Source organism: Arachis stenosperma, chromosome 1 (genome assembly GCF_014773155.1).
Source record: "Arachis stenosperma cultivar V10309 chromosome 1, arast.V10309.gnm1.PFL2, whole genome shotgun sequence".
NCBI lineage: Eukaryota > Viridiplantae > Streptophyta > Magnoliopsida > Fabales > Fabaceae > Arachis > Arachis stenosperma.
Window position 1 is genome coordinate 14000986 of NC_080377.1, and position 16488 is coordinate 14017473.

General features: G+C 32.5%; 3 protein-coding genes across 7 annotated transcripts; all 3 read right to left on the reverse strand.

Annotated features, from left to right (window-relative positions):
• Nucleotides 1–555: 555 nt before the first annotated feature.
• On the reverse strand, nt 556–2472 carry LOC130941324 (pectin acetylesterase 11-like). 3 transcript variants are annotated; one of them, XR_009070618.1, is made up of 9 exons: nt 2366–2472; nt 1960–2245; nt 1791–1877; nt 1586–1710; nt 1452–1512; nt 1304–1357; nt 1155–1232; nt 761–1077; nt 556–695 (listed from the first exon to the last, which is right to left on the reverse strand). XR_009070618.1 is itself a non-coding variant. In XM_057869794.1 (8 exons), exons 2-8 carry the CDS (start codon nt 2149–2151, stop codon nt 958–960), a joined length of 717 nt encoding a protein of 238 aa, XP_057725777.1. In that variant the 5' UTR covers nt 2152–2245; nt 2366–2472; the 3' UTR covers nt 556–957. The 3 variants fall into 3 exon arrangements, 1 of the variants encoding a protein (XP_057725777.1); XR_009070620.1 differs by lacking the exon at nt 2366–2472 and having other exon boundaries at nt 1960–2248; XM_057869794.1 differs by having other exon boundaries at nt 556–1077.
• Nucleotides 2473–4096: 1624 nt separating this feature from the next.
• On the reverse strand, nt 4097–7672 carry LOC130963681 (pectin acetylesterase 8-like). Of its 3 annotated transcripts, none has more exons than XM_057889784.1 (13): nt 7459–7672; nt 6229–6375; nt 6023–6105; nt 5773–5902; nt 5617–5696; nt 5448–5534; nt 5243–5367; nt 5112–5172; nt 4963–5016; nt 4814–4891; nt 4630–4735; nt 4410–4555; nt 4097–4339 (listed from the first exon to the last, which is right to left on the reverse strand). In XM_057889784.1, exons 2-13 carry the CDS (start codon nt 6350–6352, stop codon nt 4211–4213), a joined length of 1203 nt encoding a protein of 400 aa, XP_057745767.1. In that variant the 5' UTR covers nt 6353–6375; nt 7459–7672; the 3' UTR covers nt 4097–4210. The 3 variants fall into 3 exon arrangements, with proteins under 3 accessions (XP_057745767.1, XP_057745782.1, XP_057745775.1); XM_057889799.1 differs by lacking the exon at nt 7459–7672 and adding an exon at nt 7007–7399; XM_057889792.1 differs by lacking the exon at nt 7459–7672 and adding an exon at nt 6827–6871.
• Nucleotides 7673–11660: 3988 nt separating this feature from the next.
• Nucleotides 11661–15197, reverse strand: LOC130963704 (pectin acetylesterase 8-like). The gene is made up of 12 exons (XM_057889809.1): nt 14942–15197; nt 14172–14293; nt 13683–13765; nt 13461–13590; nt 13286–13365; nt 13102–13188; nt 12911–13035; nt 12776–12836; nt 12648–12701; nt 12493–12570; nt 12318–12423; nt 11661–12234 (listed from the first exon to the last, which is right to left on the reverse strand). Exons 2-12 carry the CDS (start codon nt 14290–14292, stop codon nt 11963–11965), a joined length of 1197 nt encoding a protein of 398 aa, XP_057745792.1. The 5' UTR covers nt 14293; nt 14942–15197; the 3' UTR covers nt 11661–11962.
• Between the last annotated feature and the right edge of the window lie 1291 nt (nt 15198–16488).

Below are 16488 nucleotides of genomic sequence, written 5' to 3' on the forward strand. Positions count from 1 at the left end.
GCCGCACTCAAAGGGTGTAATATATGCACTCTAACCTGATAATTGCATTAATGACTATTTCCATGGTTTGAATCTGTGATCTTAAAATCAGACAGAGACAATTTAACCATTGCTTAAATAACCGTAAATAGTTTAGATAAGTAAAAAATATGAGCCAACTTTATTCTTTAAGAGATCATCTCATATTTGAAAAGAAAAAAGTAGTACATAAAAAGTATATACATTGGCAACATTGGTGGTCTACATGAGAGGCAACCCCCAAGGATTAATTGAAGATAAGCAGATATATAAAGTTTGAGAGTGATTACAAGCAGAGAACATTTTGCAGTACCAAGTATCTTAGCTTATTAACTTTTTGAAATATACAGGCAATCCCAATATATGTTTTGTATTTGCTTGTATTTTTATTAGTGAAATGAAAGAATACAGCTAACTGTGGAATACTTACTTTAGTTTCTTGATTATTGTTAAGCTATCCTTTTTATCATCAGTGAAATATGATTAAGAGAAGATTACAACAATAATAATAATGTTTATTACTTATTACATTGAAAATGGAAGATCATCTAGATTTCAGGGTGGGCTTTGACATTTAAGACAGGTTTACCACAAGTAGGGTTGCATGGGAAGGCACAATCAATGTGTTGGAAAGGCTTTCGTTCATAAAACCAGTCACCAACGGCCTTAGCAATAGTCTGCAAATTAGTAATAATATAAGCAAAGCAGAAAGAAAGAGCGAGTGCGTGTTAGAAATACATACAGTATTTGCAAGCTGAGGTGCATCAGGATTGAACCAAAGCTCTTGCATTCCCGTTTGGCAGTGGATGTAGCAAGAATCTATGAACATTCCTTTTGATGGAGAGTTCTGCACCCCACTCAATGCCTTTATGAAATCCTCTCTAAACCCTGAACAAATCAAACACGTTACTCATATTAACATACACACATTCATTGATTCTATTCTTTTTCACCTTGCACAGCATCTAGTTCATCACGTGTGCAATTGCTTAAGTTCTCTTTGCAGTTTTTCCAGCTTCCGTGTGGATCCGCCATCCCCGGTACCAAAATGTTTCTAATCTGAATCACATAACGAGATAATGTTGAAATCCTCCTACTATGATCAGCAATGTAACAGAATAATATAATCATATCACCTGCCATGAATCATAGGCCGCATTTACAACAAAAATCGGTGCAGCGATATCTTGTACCACATATTGTGGGAAAAAGCACTGCACCAGAAGTAGAGGTATCAGTGCTTGCTTCTTGCTTGCACAGTTACACAAATCAATCATAGATTTACCAGGCCAGCTCCATATTTTGAAGTGCAGGATTTAGACAAATACTTTGCTGATCCCTATAACATGGACACCTCTTATCTTACTCATTATGGTGAAAAGTAGGGAAAATAAATTCAAAAGTTAAAGGAGGCCAAGAGTAGAGTAGAGTACATGAGTTTCAACAACTCCTTTGTAGAAATTTTCAATGTGCTTTGTTCCGGAGACATCTGGTCTGTTACACAACATATTTAAGCAAGTATCATCAAGTATGAAGAAGCAGAGCAAAACTAAGTAAGGAGTCATACACATTGATAAAATAGCCGGCATCCGGCACGCATTTCACTCTGGCGCCATTTGGTAGGAAGGATTTGAAGCGATCACAGTTCAATATAGCAGCCAATCCTCCAGCAGAGCATCCAGAGAGAATAGCCTGTGTAATAAGTAATTGAGTGAGTGAGTGAATCATAGAATAAGAATAGCCTTAATGTAATGTGTGTGTCATTCTTTTACATTTTTAGCATTCTCCATTCCTTTTGCAAGTAAATGCTTAATGACTGCTTCAAAAATTCTTGCTCCTCTGAAGTGCAGATTGTTTGTCTGATTTCACAATATAAATAATATCATGTCATAAAAATGTAATAGATTTTCCAAATACATTCAAAACTTTGAAAGCACTTACTGGATCAACTTCTTCCACATCACCAGTAAATGATGATCCATCACAGTACCTAATCTTGATTCTGTTCCAGTTGTAGAAATCTGGAAACAAATGCATAACATAACATAACACAATATGAATATGAAACATGTGTAGTGTAACTCTGGATATACCAACCTGGATTATAAACTTGTTGGTTGTTAAGTATTCCATAAAAGCCAGACTGCGTATCCATTTGTTTGGATGAACCTAAGCGAGTGTCCTTGCGTTGAAGGCAAGTAGATACATCATTGCACCATCCTCCTCCCTATTAGCAACAAAACACAATTGCTTTAAAATAATGAACCTTTCACTTTAACTTAAATCATGCATTCATCTTCCTATTCTCTAAGCATCCTAACATTTCAATTTTTGGAAAGGGATATACCTCAAGAAAAACAATCCAGCTGTTAACACCTTCGCCGGATCCCTTATCGAAGTGGTAGGCCGGTGGACTACCATCCAAACAAACTGCACAGACATGCTTAACTTGAATTTCCCAAACTAAATAAATACAACTGAAAATTAAAAACAGTTATAATGCTCAAGATCAAGATGATCCCTATAATCAACCACCAAAACAATTGTTCGTTACCAGCTCCTTTTGACTCTGCATCCTCCAAGTAAGTGATTGGAACAAAACCAGATCCTTCTGACTTTACCAATAACAGTACACATACTAAAAGATTTAACCATTGCCAAATTCTTGATATCTCCATTCAGCAAAATCAAATAACAAAACTTATGCATTTGAAAACAAAAACAATGCGCGTTAAGTACAAGTATCAAGATACATACATAATTAACATAATACCAAAAGATTTTGGCCTGTTAGAATATGTTATGATAAATTAACATTCATTCTAATTATTTAGCATATCTTAATATTTATTATAGGATATTACGTTTTTATTATTTCGATTCTCTTGCCACTTATAAATATCCTTGTATATTGAATCATTACACACAACTTGAATACACACAAATCTTTCTCTACTTCTTTCTCTACTTCATTTTGGAAGCATATTCTAGAGTTGTTGCAAGTTTACCCTTAAGTAAAAGAAAAAATGAAAGAGAAAGACGTATCAAATCAAGTAGAAAAAGCATAAAAATAGAAATGGTGTGATGATATGCATAATACATGCAGTCTAGTCAGCATTTCCAGAACAAGAATCCCAAAGCTATACATGTCACCTTCTTTGGACGCCTCCATAACCCATTCCATACTCTGCAATATGCTCTAGTTTGGTTAATACTTTGGAAGATATTACTAGAGAGTTGACTAAAAAACTAAAGGACCAAAAGCAAAATGATTTTCTGAAATACAAAAATGGTTCCAGTAAAATAGTTGAATTCCATGGTAATGTGACAGGAATGATAAACTTAACTGGTTATAACTCAAATCCAATCTTTTTCTCTTTCTTTTTAAGTGTAAATTAAACTGATCATCTCTGAGGTTAGATAAATATTAAACGGAACATGTTTCTGTTTATATAGGGAGATGTTGCAAACATGACAACTCAACAATGGTTATATAAGCAGAATCAAAGTAATTAAACACCCCCTCCTTCCCTCTCTCTTCTTCTCTGCTTATTAGTTGCATGCATGCTGCATGCAATTATTGCAAAGCACCGAATGCAGTTAAAGGAGCAATACTATGTATGTAGTTGAGAAAAGAGAAACGTTACAAAACAGAAAGGAAATAATACATTGACCTCTAAGTCGGTATATTACACTTTAAAATTGTATTAGTCGTTGCATACAATTGTGCTCTGGTAAGTGGTAATGGATGGATCACTAATTTAATTTAATTACATATCCTGTGTCTTCTCTCTCTATATTTGATCAGATGGAATCCTTTTGTCTTCTGCGTTTCTCCTCTTATAAGAAGAGAGATTTTGCAGCACCGAGTTGATTTGTTTATTTACTCTTTTTGAAATATATAGCTAATCCCTATGTTTTGTATTTGCTTGTCTTTTTATTAGTGAAATGAAAGAATAATGCTAACTATGGAATATTTGGATGCTGAAAAGGCTAACTTACTTTAATTTCTTGATCACTGTAAGCTATGGTCGAAAACAAGAAGATGATTGAAACATTACTACAAAAGATAAGATGATTACAAACATAAAATATGATATATCATTAAGAGAAGATTACAACAATAATAACAGTTATTACTCATTACATTGCGTTATTTCCACAACTGTATGAAATATAAGATCATATATATCTAGAATTCAGGGTGGACTTTGACATTTAAGACGGGTTTACCACAAGTTGGGTTGCATGGGAAGGCACAATCAATGTGTTGGAAAGGCTTTCGATCATAAAACCAGTCACCAACAGCCTTAGCAATAGTCTGCAAATTAATAATAAGATAAGCAAAGCAAAGCAAAAAGAAAGAGTGAGTGAGTGTTAGTAATACATACAGTGTTTGCAAGCTGAGGTGCATCGGTTTTGAACCAAGACTCTTGCATTTCCGTTTGGCAGTGGATGTAGCAAGAATCTATGAACATTCCTTTTGATGGAGAGTTCTGCACCCCACTCAATGCCTTTATGAAATCCTCTCTAAAACCTGAACAAATCATACACATTACTCATTATTAACATACACTCATACACACATTCATTGATTCTATTCTTTTTCACCTTGCACAGCATCTAGTTGATCAGGTGTACAATTGCTTATGTCATCCCTGCAGTTTTGCCAGCTGCCATGTGGATCCGCCATGCCCGGTATCAAAATGTTTCTAATCTGAATGAAATCACACGGATAATGTTGGGATCTTCCTACTATGATCAGCAATGTAACAGAGTAATATGATCATGTCACCTGCCATGAGTCATAGGCCGCATTTACAACGAAAATGGGCGTGGCGATATCTTGTACTACATATTGTGGGAAAAAGCACTGCACTAGAAGCAGAGGTATCAGTGCTTGCTTCTTGCTTGCACAGTTACACAAATCAATCATAGACTTACCAGGCCAGCACCATATTTTGAAGTGCAGGATTTAGACAAATACTTTGCTGATCCCTATAACAATGGACACTTCTTATCATACTCATTATGGTGAAAAGTAGGAAAAATAAATTGAAAAGTTAAAGGAGGCCAAGAGTAGAGTAGAGTACATGTGTTTCAACAACTCCTTTGTAGAAATTTTCAATGCGCTTTGTTCCGGAGACATCTGGTCTGTTACACAACATATTTAAGCAAGTATCAAGTATGAAGAAGCAGAGCAAAACTAGGTAAGGAGTCATACACATGGATAAAATAGCCAGCATCCGGCACGCATTTCACTCTAGCGCCATTTGGTAGGAAGGATTTGAAGCGATCGCAGTTCAATATAGCAGCCAATCCTCCAGCAGAGCATCCAGATAGAATAGCCTGTGTAATAAGTAATTGAGTGAGTGAGTGAATCATAGAATAGGAATAGCCTTAATGTAATGTGTGTGTCATTCTTTTACCTTTTCAGCATTCTCCATTCCTTTTGCAAGTAAATGCTTAATGACTGCTTCAAAAATTCTTGCTCCTCTGAAGTGCAGATTGTTTGTCTGATTTCACAATATAAATAATATCATGTCATAAAAATGTAATAGATTTTCCAAATACATTCAAAATTTTGAAAACACTTACTGGATCAACTTCTTCCACATCACCAGTAAATGATGATCCATCACAGTACCTAATCTTGATTCTGTTCCAGTTGTAGAAATCTGGAAACAAATGCATAACATAACATAACACAATATGAATATGAAACATGTGTAGTGTAACTCTGGATACACCAACCTGGATTATAATCCTGTTGATTGTTAAGTATTCCATAAAAGCCAGCCTGAGTATCCATTTGTTTGGATGAACCTAAGCGAGTGTCCTTGCGTTCAAGGCAAGAAGACACATCACTGCACCATCCTCCTCCCTATTAGCAACAAAACACAACTGCTTTAAAGTATGAGACTTTCACTTCAACTTAAATCATGCATTCATTTTCCTATTCTCCAAGCACCCTAACATTTCAATTTTTTCGGAAGGGATATACCTCAAGATGAACAATCCAGCTGTTAACACCTTCACCGGATCCCTTATCGAAGTGGTATGCCGGAGGACTACCATCCAAACAAACTGCACAGAAATGCTTAACTTGAATTTTCCAAACTAAATAAATACTACTGAAAATTAAAAACAGTAAAATGCTCAAGATCAAGATGATCCCTATAATCAATCACCAAAAACATTGTTTCTTACCGGCTCCTTTTGACTCTGCATCCTCCAAATAAGTGATTGGAACAAAACCAGATCCATCTGACTTTATTAATAACAGTACACATACTAGAAGATTTAACCATTGCCAAATTCTTGATATCTCCATTCAGAAAAATCAAATAACAAAACCTATGCATTTGAAAACAAAAACAATGTGAGTTAAGTACAAGTATCATGACACATATATAATTAACATAAGACCAAACGATTTTGGCCAAAGTGAATTTTATATCATTTTTCAGCAATTCTCTTCTGCTCACCCTTTACCAAAAAATCAAAATTTTCTCATTTTAATGTCAGAAACCAATGAATCAACCAATTTATATAGAACAAAAATCATTGAGGACATCCTTGAAACATATATGAATAGCGAACCGTCATAGTTGGCACTTAGCAGAAAGATTTTTTGTTTTTTTTTTTTTTTGTTCTGGAATTTTAGAAATCCCCCTTCAGCTTTCTTGATGATTACAGAACATGGAAACAGAAAGGAAGAAAATATTACCTACACTTCCAATTTTTTTATTGATGATATACAGATACAAATTAAATATAAAGGAAAGAAAGGAATAAAAGAACATACAGGGAAAGAGAATTGTGGACAATATTGATATTGTGAAGAATCACCTACAAGAAGATAACTACAGTATATTTTTCCTTTTATTGTTTGTTTGCAAATGAAGATTATACATTTTAAATTCCTATTAGTATGTCACGGGAAAAAGAAAATCATATCAATCAATATGATAATCTAAGAACCAACCAAAGTTCAGCTCAACTGAGTACAGAAAAGAAAAAAAACTATCCCAGAAAACATAGGCTCCATTGATAATGATATTAATGCAAGTTAATAGAGGCACCCCAACTGCCACCTTTTTGCCACCAATGGAAAATACACAAGATAGAGCCATTTCTTCTATAATATGAGTTACTATCACACCCTGCCCCTGCATGCAACCTCCTAACATATGCTAAAAGCAAATATAGTTTTGTTTTCCCATTTCTTTTCATCGACAGTTTACCACCAAAGGAGCTAAATAAATAAGATTATCAATGTTTGTGCACCCCATTCAACAAAAACAAGAAACTCCTTTCAACCATATTAATATAATATCAACTAGAGAAAGAAAAAGAGAAAGAGAAGTATTATTGTGTAGAAAGCAAAGCATATATATGAGCATGAATATTGTATGAAGGGTAGGCAAGTAGATGGACCTGAAATGGGAGATGGGGTTGTGGAGCAATGTGAGTGAGGGTGGAGACTTTATATAGTGCTCCAACAATGAAAGAGTGGAACTGAATGCTTATTGAAGCAAATGGTTAATGCAGTATGAAGAAATAGGTCTTGTGAGGCAAAGTTTAATGGAATTGGAGGGAGTGTTTGGGCTTAGATTCTGGTTTTGGATTTTGTCTCTTTCTTATGAGTTGAGCTGTGACTGTGAGTGTATAGTGTCAAGTGTGAAACTGAAAGGTGATGTTTTGCTCACTGCTCAGTTCACTTTGCCCAAACCAAAAGTGCCCAACATTCATTACCACAGACAAACCACTAAAATAATTGTGTTATTTAATGCTTTCCTGTTACAGTAGTGTATTTTATTCCTTTAACAAAGTTTTAATATAATTTATTAAACTCAATGGGCGTTCTAAACAAATTTATTCACATTTTTATTTTTTGATGGCATCCTTTTATCTTTGTGTATAAAACAATAACATGTATGGGAAGAAGCAAAGAAAAAGCATGCACAGAATATAACTGCTCTTAGCTCTGACGGGTTATTAACTTGTTATTATGTAAACGGCGCCGAATAAAAACGAAGGCAAGTGGGTTTGCCATGGACCCATGCATGCTTCTTTTGAGTACTTTTGTGCCATACATATTTGCTTGTTATCTACAATCTACAATTAAATAAGGGCATATTTGAATAAAATGTATACAAAACAAATGTACATATTTGTCAACACTCAACAAGCTAAGATACTCTTAATAATATTGATTATGAAAACAACAACTTAGCTTGTTCAGATTTTATTCTTTTCATTGAATGAAGAAGAAAAAAGATAACATTATTGGTGTAAAACAACATATATACTTATATAAATTATAGACAGTAGAATATTATTTTCAAAAGTGGAGTGAATGACTTTTAATTAATTAGCACTAGAGTGTCACTCATGTAATATGCAGAGTGATAAATTAATGATAGTATATAATATATAATATATTTTAATAAGTATTATATTAATTAAAATATATAAATTAATATTAAATTTAATATTTTTTATTTAAAATATTTTATAATGCAAAAAAATTTTATATTAAAATTATATAAAATTATATTTTCATTTGTTATTTTTATTTTTATATTTATTTTAATTCACGAACTTAGTCTTTTTATTCGTGTTTGTTTTTTTTGGATTGTTGTTGAAGTTATTTATTTTTTCTTCTTGTCATATATTTTTGTGAAGATGTATTGTCTGAGCTATTAATTTGTATGTATTTTTTTAGTATTGGTTTTTTTGTTTCATCTTTATACGTATGTTTTTGAGTTTTTCATCTTAATATATACTTTGAATTTGTTTACTTTTTTTTCAATCTCTTGATTAGTATGTCATTTTCATTTGATGATATTACTATTCGTGAAGTTGGTTTTTATAATCATTAAAAAATATAAATAACGTTATAATTAGATTTAATAAAAAAAACTTTTGGAGTGGTGGAAGGTATTTATTTCCAATATATATATATATATTGTTCTTGCTATTAAAGGGGTCTGTCAAGGTATATATAGTTCGTCACAGAAGGGGAGACGTTGTCCTATCTTCTCCATGGATGAGGTATACGCTAGACTTCAAAGAACACTAAACAGGGTGGATACCTACAAAAGATATTCTGACGCTCAAATCAGTAATAATTTAAAGAAAAAAGTGAGAGTGACTTGAGTGAGTATTAAGTTTTCAGATGTCCTTTCTCTTAACCTAATGTTACTTTATATAGACTGAATAGAGAATAAATATTTCGAATATGCTCAGTTAGCGAATCATAAGTTACGGTTGTGGTGAAAATCACAGTGTGGTTATCGTGATATTCTCAACATTTGTTTTGACTATCTATTCTTAATATATAAAAGTAGGTGCATAAATTTATCCACATTACTTTTAAGACATTTCTTTCCTCCTACTAATGCCATGTCAGCAATATTGTTTACTTAGCAAAATTTTAGAATTAACCATTCAATTTTTGTCAAATTAACTATTATTTCCAAATCAGCAAAAAATAAAATATGCAAATAAAAAACTAAAAAATACAATACAATAAATTTATAACCTACAAATACATTGAATTCATATTCCTATATTTATTATATCTTAACGTTATAAACAATACAATAAATTTATAACCCCAACAATTAATTTATTAATTTTTATAAATAACATCCATATTACAAATGTCATAATAATAATATTATTAATCATAATAAATTTTACGTTATAAGTATTCAAATTCCACACTATTTAAACTACTTATATAAGTCTCTTATCACTATTCCTTCAAATAACATCAAATTTAGCACAAAAAATTTATTTCCGAATTACACATCTCAAACTTACTCAATAGAGCATCATTCTTTCATAGCAGAATGATTAGAAATTGAATAACTATCAAAGATCTAATGGCCATGCAATGAGAATCTGATGATCAGGTATGAAAAAAAAAAAACTCACAACATGCATCATACATTCATACTTACTCAAATACCATATACCTAATGATAACATAAATTGAATATTGGAATAGGAAAAGATCTTTACAATTTTAGCAACTATAAACAAAATTAATAACAAATTTGGATAGAACTATGTTGAATGTAAAAAGTGTCAAAAGAAAGCATATAAAAAAAATAACTACATTTGTAGCACATGTAATCAAATATCACAATATTCAACATTAAAATAACTCTATATACTTTTTATAATATCATCTATCAAATTATTAGTTACTAACCCAATACTTATTTTAGGTTTAGAATTCAATTAAAGGTTTTAGATCAAAGTGTTACAGCAACTTTTGTATTATTTGATCGAAGGAAAAAACTTATTAGGCACAACTTCTTCAAATCTAATGACATTTCAGAAAAAATAATGACATTGAAGCACCACTCCATCAAGAGATTAAGGAGAACGAAAACCATACAAATTTAAGACACATCTTCGGAAGAAGAACATACATACAAAGATGGAACAAACAACACAATAGAAAGTGTATCAAACTCAATAATTCATAAAGAACCTACGACAAAAAAAAGAAAGTAACAACTCTAACAACAACCAATAAAAAAAAGGAAGACGAGCGTCACATAAAAAGACTAAATCCATCAACTAAAACAAATCTAAAAATTAAACCACCAAATAAAAATGTCACTTTGTACAACTCCAACATCAAAATTTTTTGTACTACAAATTATTTTAAATAAAATACCTTTTAAATTTAACTTTAATTTACACATATTTAATTTATTTCTATAAAACATAACAATTTTTAATATTTATTATATATTATCATTAATTTACCACCTGCGTATCGCGCGAATCTCATTCTAATTTCATTGAATTGTTGGTGATGGCGTGTGATAGAATCATCATGCCATTGTATTAAGTGTTATCATATTTTTGAGTCATAGGTTGAGTTATAACTTTTTGGGGCCAATGTATAAATTTTATTGACCAAATTATAGGTAATAGATCAAAATTTGTTCTCTTAGTAATAGGCGACAGTTATCGAATAATATTACCAAGTCATATGTAACAACATGAGTATTGGTTATTTATGAGTAATGAAAATTCTAACATTTTTTTGACTTAATATTTCGAATATAGCTTGTAGCGACTGAATTATAGTGACCAGATAATATAGGATTATGACTCAATTTGCATTTGAAGCATACATAATATTAATCAGATTACTAAATGGGATTAGCACTGCCACCATAATTGTGTTGTCCACTAAATATATTTTGCTTCACTTCCTCCACAACATACACACAGTAGGTTTTACTGGATACGGGGATCTAATTAAGATAAGGAATGCAAGTGGATTTGCCTGTAGAAAGTGGTCCAAATAAATTAAAGCATGATTAGTGGCCTGGCCCCGCAATGTTGCTTAACTTATGTGGCCTCTAATCTTCACTCACCAGACTAGACATATTGCATTATTATTCATCATCAACTCATCATTGAAAACTTGGGGACCTCATTCACCCTAAATAGTAAATACCTACTTTTTAAAAGAACATAACCAAAAAGTTTTTAATCCTAGAAATGAGGCCAATATAAGCTATGTATGGATAAGTATGGGCTAGCTTTGATGGGAAATCCATGAGACTAGGGCATGTGTGTTAGAAAATAAAAAAGATAGTAAGAATATGAAGAGGCCCAAATTTATTGTTCCATTTTATTAAGCGTATATATAGCAGACTATAAGTAGTTGTGACATTCAACTAGTCATTACTATGCGTGGAGACTGGAGAGTGCCGCCTTTCCTTGGCTGACTTGTTTAATAAATTACAAATGATATATTTTGCCGTTCACTTTAATGTGCAATAATAATAAATTGGTGACTCACGTGCAGTTATCTTTATTGATATTTAAAAACGTTAGAATCATCTAACAGTTTTGAACTATCAACTTCACAACTACACGTAAGTCTTCTTTTAATAAATGTCTAATCATCTGAGCGGTTGTTATCAAAGATACGGTTGTGGCAGGTGGGGTTGCAAGGGTAAGTGCAATCAATCTCATGGAATGGCCTTCTCTCATAATACCAATCTCCGACAGCCTTGGCGATTGTTGTTTTGGCCAACACAGGCGAGTCAGCTCTCATCCATGTCTCTTGGGTTCCCATTTGGCAGTGAGCGTAGCATCCGTCTATGAACTTCCCCCGAGCTGGCGTGCTCCCCACTCCACTCAATGCGCTCAAGAAGTTCGTCCTGAACCCTGATCATCATCATCACCATCATCACCATTATTATTCTTAGTAATACATTTTAACATCACTCACAATTCTTATGTATGTTCACCTTGCATTACACTGAGTTGAGCAGAAGAACATTTCTTAATATCAAGCTTGCAATCGCGCCATTGCCCGTGCGGATCAGCAACACCCGGTGCCAATATGTTCTTTATCTGAACACACAATAATCCTAATTAATTAACGCTTCCTTCTTCACCACAACACAATAACAACAATCTTACCTGCCATGAGTCATATGCTGCATTAACAAAGAAAATTGGTGTCCTGATCTGTGATACCACATTCTCTGGGAAGAAACACTGCATCATAAAGACATATGCATGAAATAATGACTCTCCCTCGCTCAAAATGAAAAATAAATGAGTCACAAACTAACCAGCCCTGGGCTCAGTCTTGAAGTGCACGAGGCAGGCAAATTCTTCGCCGATCCCTGAGATAATCAACAAAATCACAATCAAACCCTGTCGGAGTAAATGGTTCATGGGAGTCAATCGAGAAACATACATGTGTTGCAACAACTTGACTGTAGAATTCTTGAATGTGTTGTGCTCCAGAGACATCCTTTCTGTTATGTTCAATCAATGAGGTAACAAGTTTCCATCGAATAAATAGAAAGAGAAGTTCAAGTAGGAAGCATACACATTGATGAAATAACCAGCATCTGAAATGCATTTGGCTTTAGCTCCTGCCGGAATTAGAGATCTAAAGCGATCGCATTGTAGTATTGCTGTCAATCCTCCTGCTGAACATCCTGAAAGAATAGCCTGTACTTACAATTTTCAATTAGTGAATCCCAATCATTTGGAACATAAATAAATAATGTGGCTTACATTTTGAGCATTTCTCATTCCTTTTGCCAGCAAGTCTTCAATGACAGCAACAAAAATCCTTCCTCCTCTGTAGTGCAAATTGGTTTTCTGATTTATTTATCATGTGCAAATCTCATCAGAATGGAAATTACAAAATAACAAATCTTATCACTTAGAACAGAATTTTCAATGTTGCAATACTTACAGGATCAACTGCTTCCACGTCACCGGTAAACGATGAACCGTCACAGTATCTAACCTTGATTCTGTTCCAGTTGTAGAAATCTGAAATATGCAGCACTTGTTAAGATCCATAAAATTAAAAAATGTTTGTGTTAATGAGGAGAAAGAATCAAAATTGTGACTAGTGAAGAATATACCTGGGTTAAATTTTTGCTTGTTGCTTAAATATCCAGAAAAGGAAGCTGTCTGATCCATTTTCTTAGATGAACCTAAGCGAGTGTCCCTGCGATCGAGACAAACAGAGGCATTGTTGCACCAACCTCCTCCCTGGAAAGAAAATGTCTCTTGAAGATCAATATCAAGAAGAGATCAAAGAAATCAAAAGAAGGAAACACGGTTTTATTTGGTGAGTTTGCAACCTCAAAGTGAACAATCCAGTTGTTAATTCCTGCTCCAAACCCCTTATCAAAGTGGTAAGCTGGTGGACTTCCATCCAAGCAAACTGCACACAATGTTTAAACATCAATCTTCCAACTGTTATAAACAATTCAATATAGCTAAAACTATAAACTTCATGTGTCTTCCTCTGATATTGTGTGCTATTACTTGTTACATATGACATCTCTTGATTTATAATCACTGTTATATTTACAAGGGAAGTTAATGTCGAATATTATGAAATACTAGGATATATATATAGTGTCATACAGCATAAATCTCACGGGGGTGTTCTATATGATATTACTAAATTTTAAGAGATGTTAGTGCAGTAAATAATACTCCTTATGATCCCTTTTATTTGACATATAAATGTGGAGATATCTTAAATAGTGACAGGTGAAAATAAAAAAACAAATAGAGATGATCCTTTAACAGCCAAAGAACAAAAAGAAAGAAAAAATGCTCACCAGCGCCTTTTGGTACAGCACTTTGAACATAAGTGAGTCCTACATCAACCCCTTCTGCCTTAAGCAATAGAACTACAAAAACCAGAAGACTTAACCATTTTGCCATTGTTGTGCCCTTCATTCTGCATCAAATCCACATGGAACATGAAATATATATTTTAAATCCATATAACAATCCTTTTTCTCCCCTCTTTTTTTGGAGGGGTATATCCATATAACAATCTTAGAATCAGTGAACTATATTTTTATCTTGTTGGTGCCTGAAAGATTAATTTATTCAATAAACAATACCAGAAATCATGATGGACTGAGTCAACTATTATTAGACTAAAAAAAATATTATATTACTGAGTTTAGCTGAGGCACATCAATGACCCTTTTACTGATAGTACCTAAAATAGAAAAGCTCACAAACTATGGCATTTTCATAGGGAAATAGATGAGGCAATAAATAAAAGGTCACAAAAAAGCAAAGATATAAACTTGCAACCATCCCCTCAAAACTTATATAAGAAACCAAATCATTGATGTCATTCCAACCCAGCTGCATGTACTTTATAGATCAACAACCATCTTGTTCACAAGGGAGCTAAACTCCAACAACATTTCCTCTATTCTAAAATTCCCAAAAATAGCCATAAACTCTCCTTCCAGAAGCAAACAGATAGATGTCCAAAATAAACACAATTAAAAACAACAAATAGGAGAAGTGAAAAGCAATAACAAAATGTAGAAAGTATATGGGTATGAAGCTGAGTTGATGTCAGTACCTGAAATGGAAGAAGATGGAGTGATGAATGGCTTGGAACAAGCTAAGGTGTGTTGCAATAATAATGTTGAGCCCCCTGATGCCCCTTCTAACATGCTAGCTTTGCATTGGCAACCGACAACCCTTTGGAAAAATCAAATTAAAAAGTGGGCCTCTCTAATCTAATTGTTTTTAAAGTTGAAAGGACATATTGGAAACACCTTTTTTCTAATCACGGTTTAGTTAATTTATGTATTAAAATTTATGATTATAAATTAAAAAAATTATATTAAAAATATAAAAATTTAAATTTTTAATATACTTGTTTTATGCTTATTAAAAAAATTTTAAAAATTTATTAATAATAATTTTATTATGTATTTTAAAATGTGTTAGCATTTTTTTTTAAATATATAATAAGGTGAATCGACTTTCGTTGCATGGATTTGCGTGCTAATAATGATACCAAACTAGGCATCTTTCTCTTAGATTTCACAAACGTCTTTTACAAATCTAGCATGAGTGGAACTTTTGCCACACTTTTTTACTTTTTCTCCTCTCCTTATTTGATTTGTTTATTTATTTTGGCATATCCTTTTTCTTTTCTTAGCCTATGGCTGGATTGACATCTGTAAAGTCGTGTAAAGATGTTTCCTAATCTTTAAGGTTTCTTAATGCAGCGAACTTCCTTAATCTTGAAATAAAATCTTAAATTAAAACGCATAACTAATATTTGATATTTTAATGCACTGCAAAAAAACACTTCAAAGTTTGATTATATTCTTATGCTTTTATTCTCATAATATTATTCAAATCTAAATTGATAGATAAGAAAAAAAAAAAAACACAGAGACATAGTGAGTAAAAAAGAAAGAACGCGGAAGAGGGTTATGTTACCCTGCATTATTATTAATTTGTTATTCTATTCCTTCAGGGTTGACCATGTTGTTGACAGTTGAGCATAGGACATTTGTCGGTGAATTCCTTAATAATATATAATACAGTAGACACTTAGATTTCATATTTGATGCATGCATCCATCGTTGTCCATTTGACATGACATCATCGCCATCACCGACGAACCTCTCTCTCTCTCTCTCTCTCTCTCTCTCTCTCTCTCTCTCTCTCTCTCTCTCTCTCTCTCTCTCTCTCTCTCTCTCTCTCTCTCTCTCTCTCTCTCTCTCTCTCTCTCTCTCTCTCTCTCTCTCTCTCATCACATTCTAAGCTGTCATCCATTGACCTTTCTTCTCGATGACTTGTTATTTTTATTCTGTTTTGTAATTTTTAATATTTTTATTTTAAATATTAAAAACAATTAATAAAAATTTATTTTATATTATATATACAAATTTAATTTTAATATATTTTTAATTAAAATAATTTTATACATGAATTTAATTATGAAAAAGTATAAAAAGACAATGAATTTAATGAACAATGTGAATAATAAAATAAAAAAATTAAGATAAAATGATAATTAATTTAATTAATTTTTAACAATTCTCTAATTTAAATTAAAAAAATTCAAACAAGAGCAATTACGTATCTTTTTTTCTTCAAACAAGATCA

Excerpts from the sequence above, each read along its gene's own strand:
- LOC130941324 (XM_057869794.1), bottom strand. The coding sequence starts at position 2,151 with ATGGAATACTTAACAACCAACAAGTTTATAATCCAGGTTGGTATATCC. Across the intron at positions 1,513-1,585 it reads GCCGGCTATTTTATCAATGT|ACCAGATGTCTCCGGAACAA; the intron begins GTATGACTCCTT and ends GTTGTGTAACAG. Across the intron at positions 1,358-1,451 it reads AAGGAGTTGTTGAAACTCAT|GGATCAGCAAAGTATTTGTC; the intron begins GTACTCTACTCT and ends TCCATGTTATAG.
- LOC130963681 (XM_057889784.1), bottom strand. The coding sequence starts at position 6,352 with ATGGAGATATCAAGAATTTGGCAATGGTTAAATCTTCTAGTATGTGTA. Across the intron at positions 5,173-5,242 it reads GCTGGCTATTTTATCCATGT|ACCAGATGTCTCCGGAACAA; the intron begins GTATGACTCCTT and ends GTTGTGTAACAG. Across the intron at positions 4,736-4,813 it reads CGGCCTATGACTCATGGCAG|ATTAGAAACATTTTGATACC; the intron begins GTGACATGATCA and ends GATTTCATTCAG.
- LOC130963704 (XM_057889809.1), bottom strand. The coding sequence starts at position 14,292 with ATGAAGGGCACAACAATGGCAAAATGGTTAAGTCTTCTGGTTTTTGTA. Across the intron at positions 13,591-13,682 it reads ACTGGATTGTTCACTTTGAG|GGAGGAGGTTGGTGCAACAA; the intron begins GTTGCAAACTCA and ends TTTTCTTTCCAG. Across the intron at positions 13,036-13,101 it reads GAATGAGAAATGCTCAAAAT|GCTATTCTTTCAGGATGTTC; the intron begins GTAAGCCACATT and ends TTGTAAGTACAG.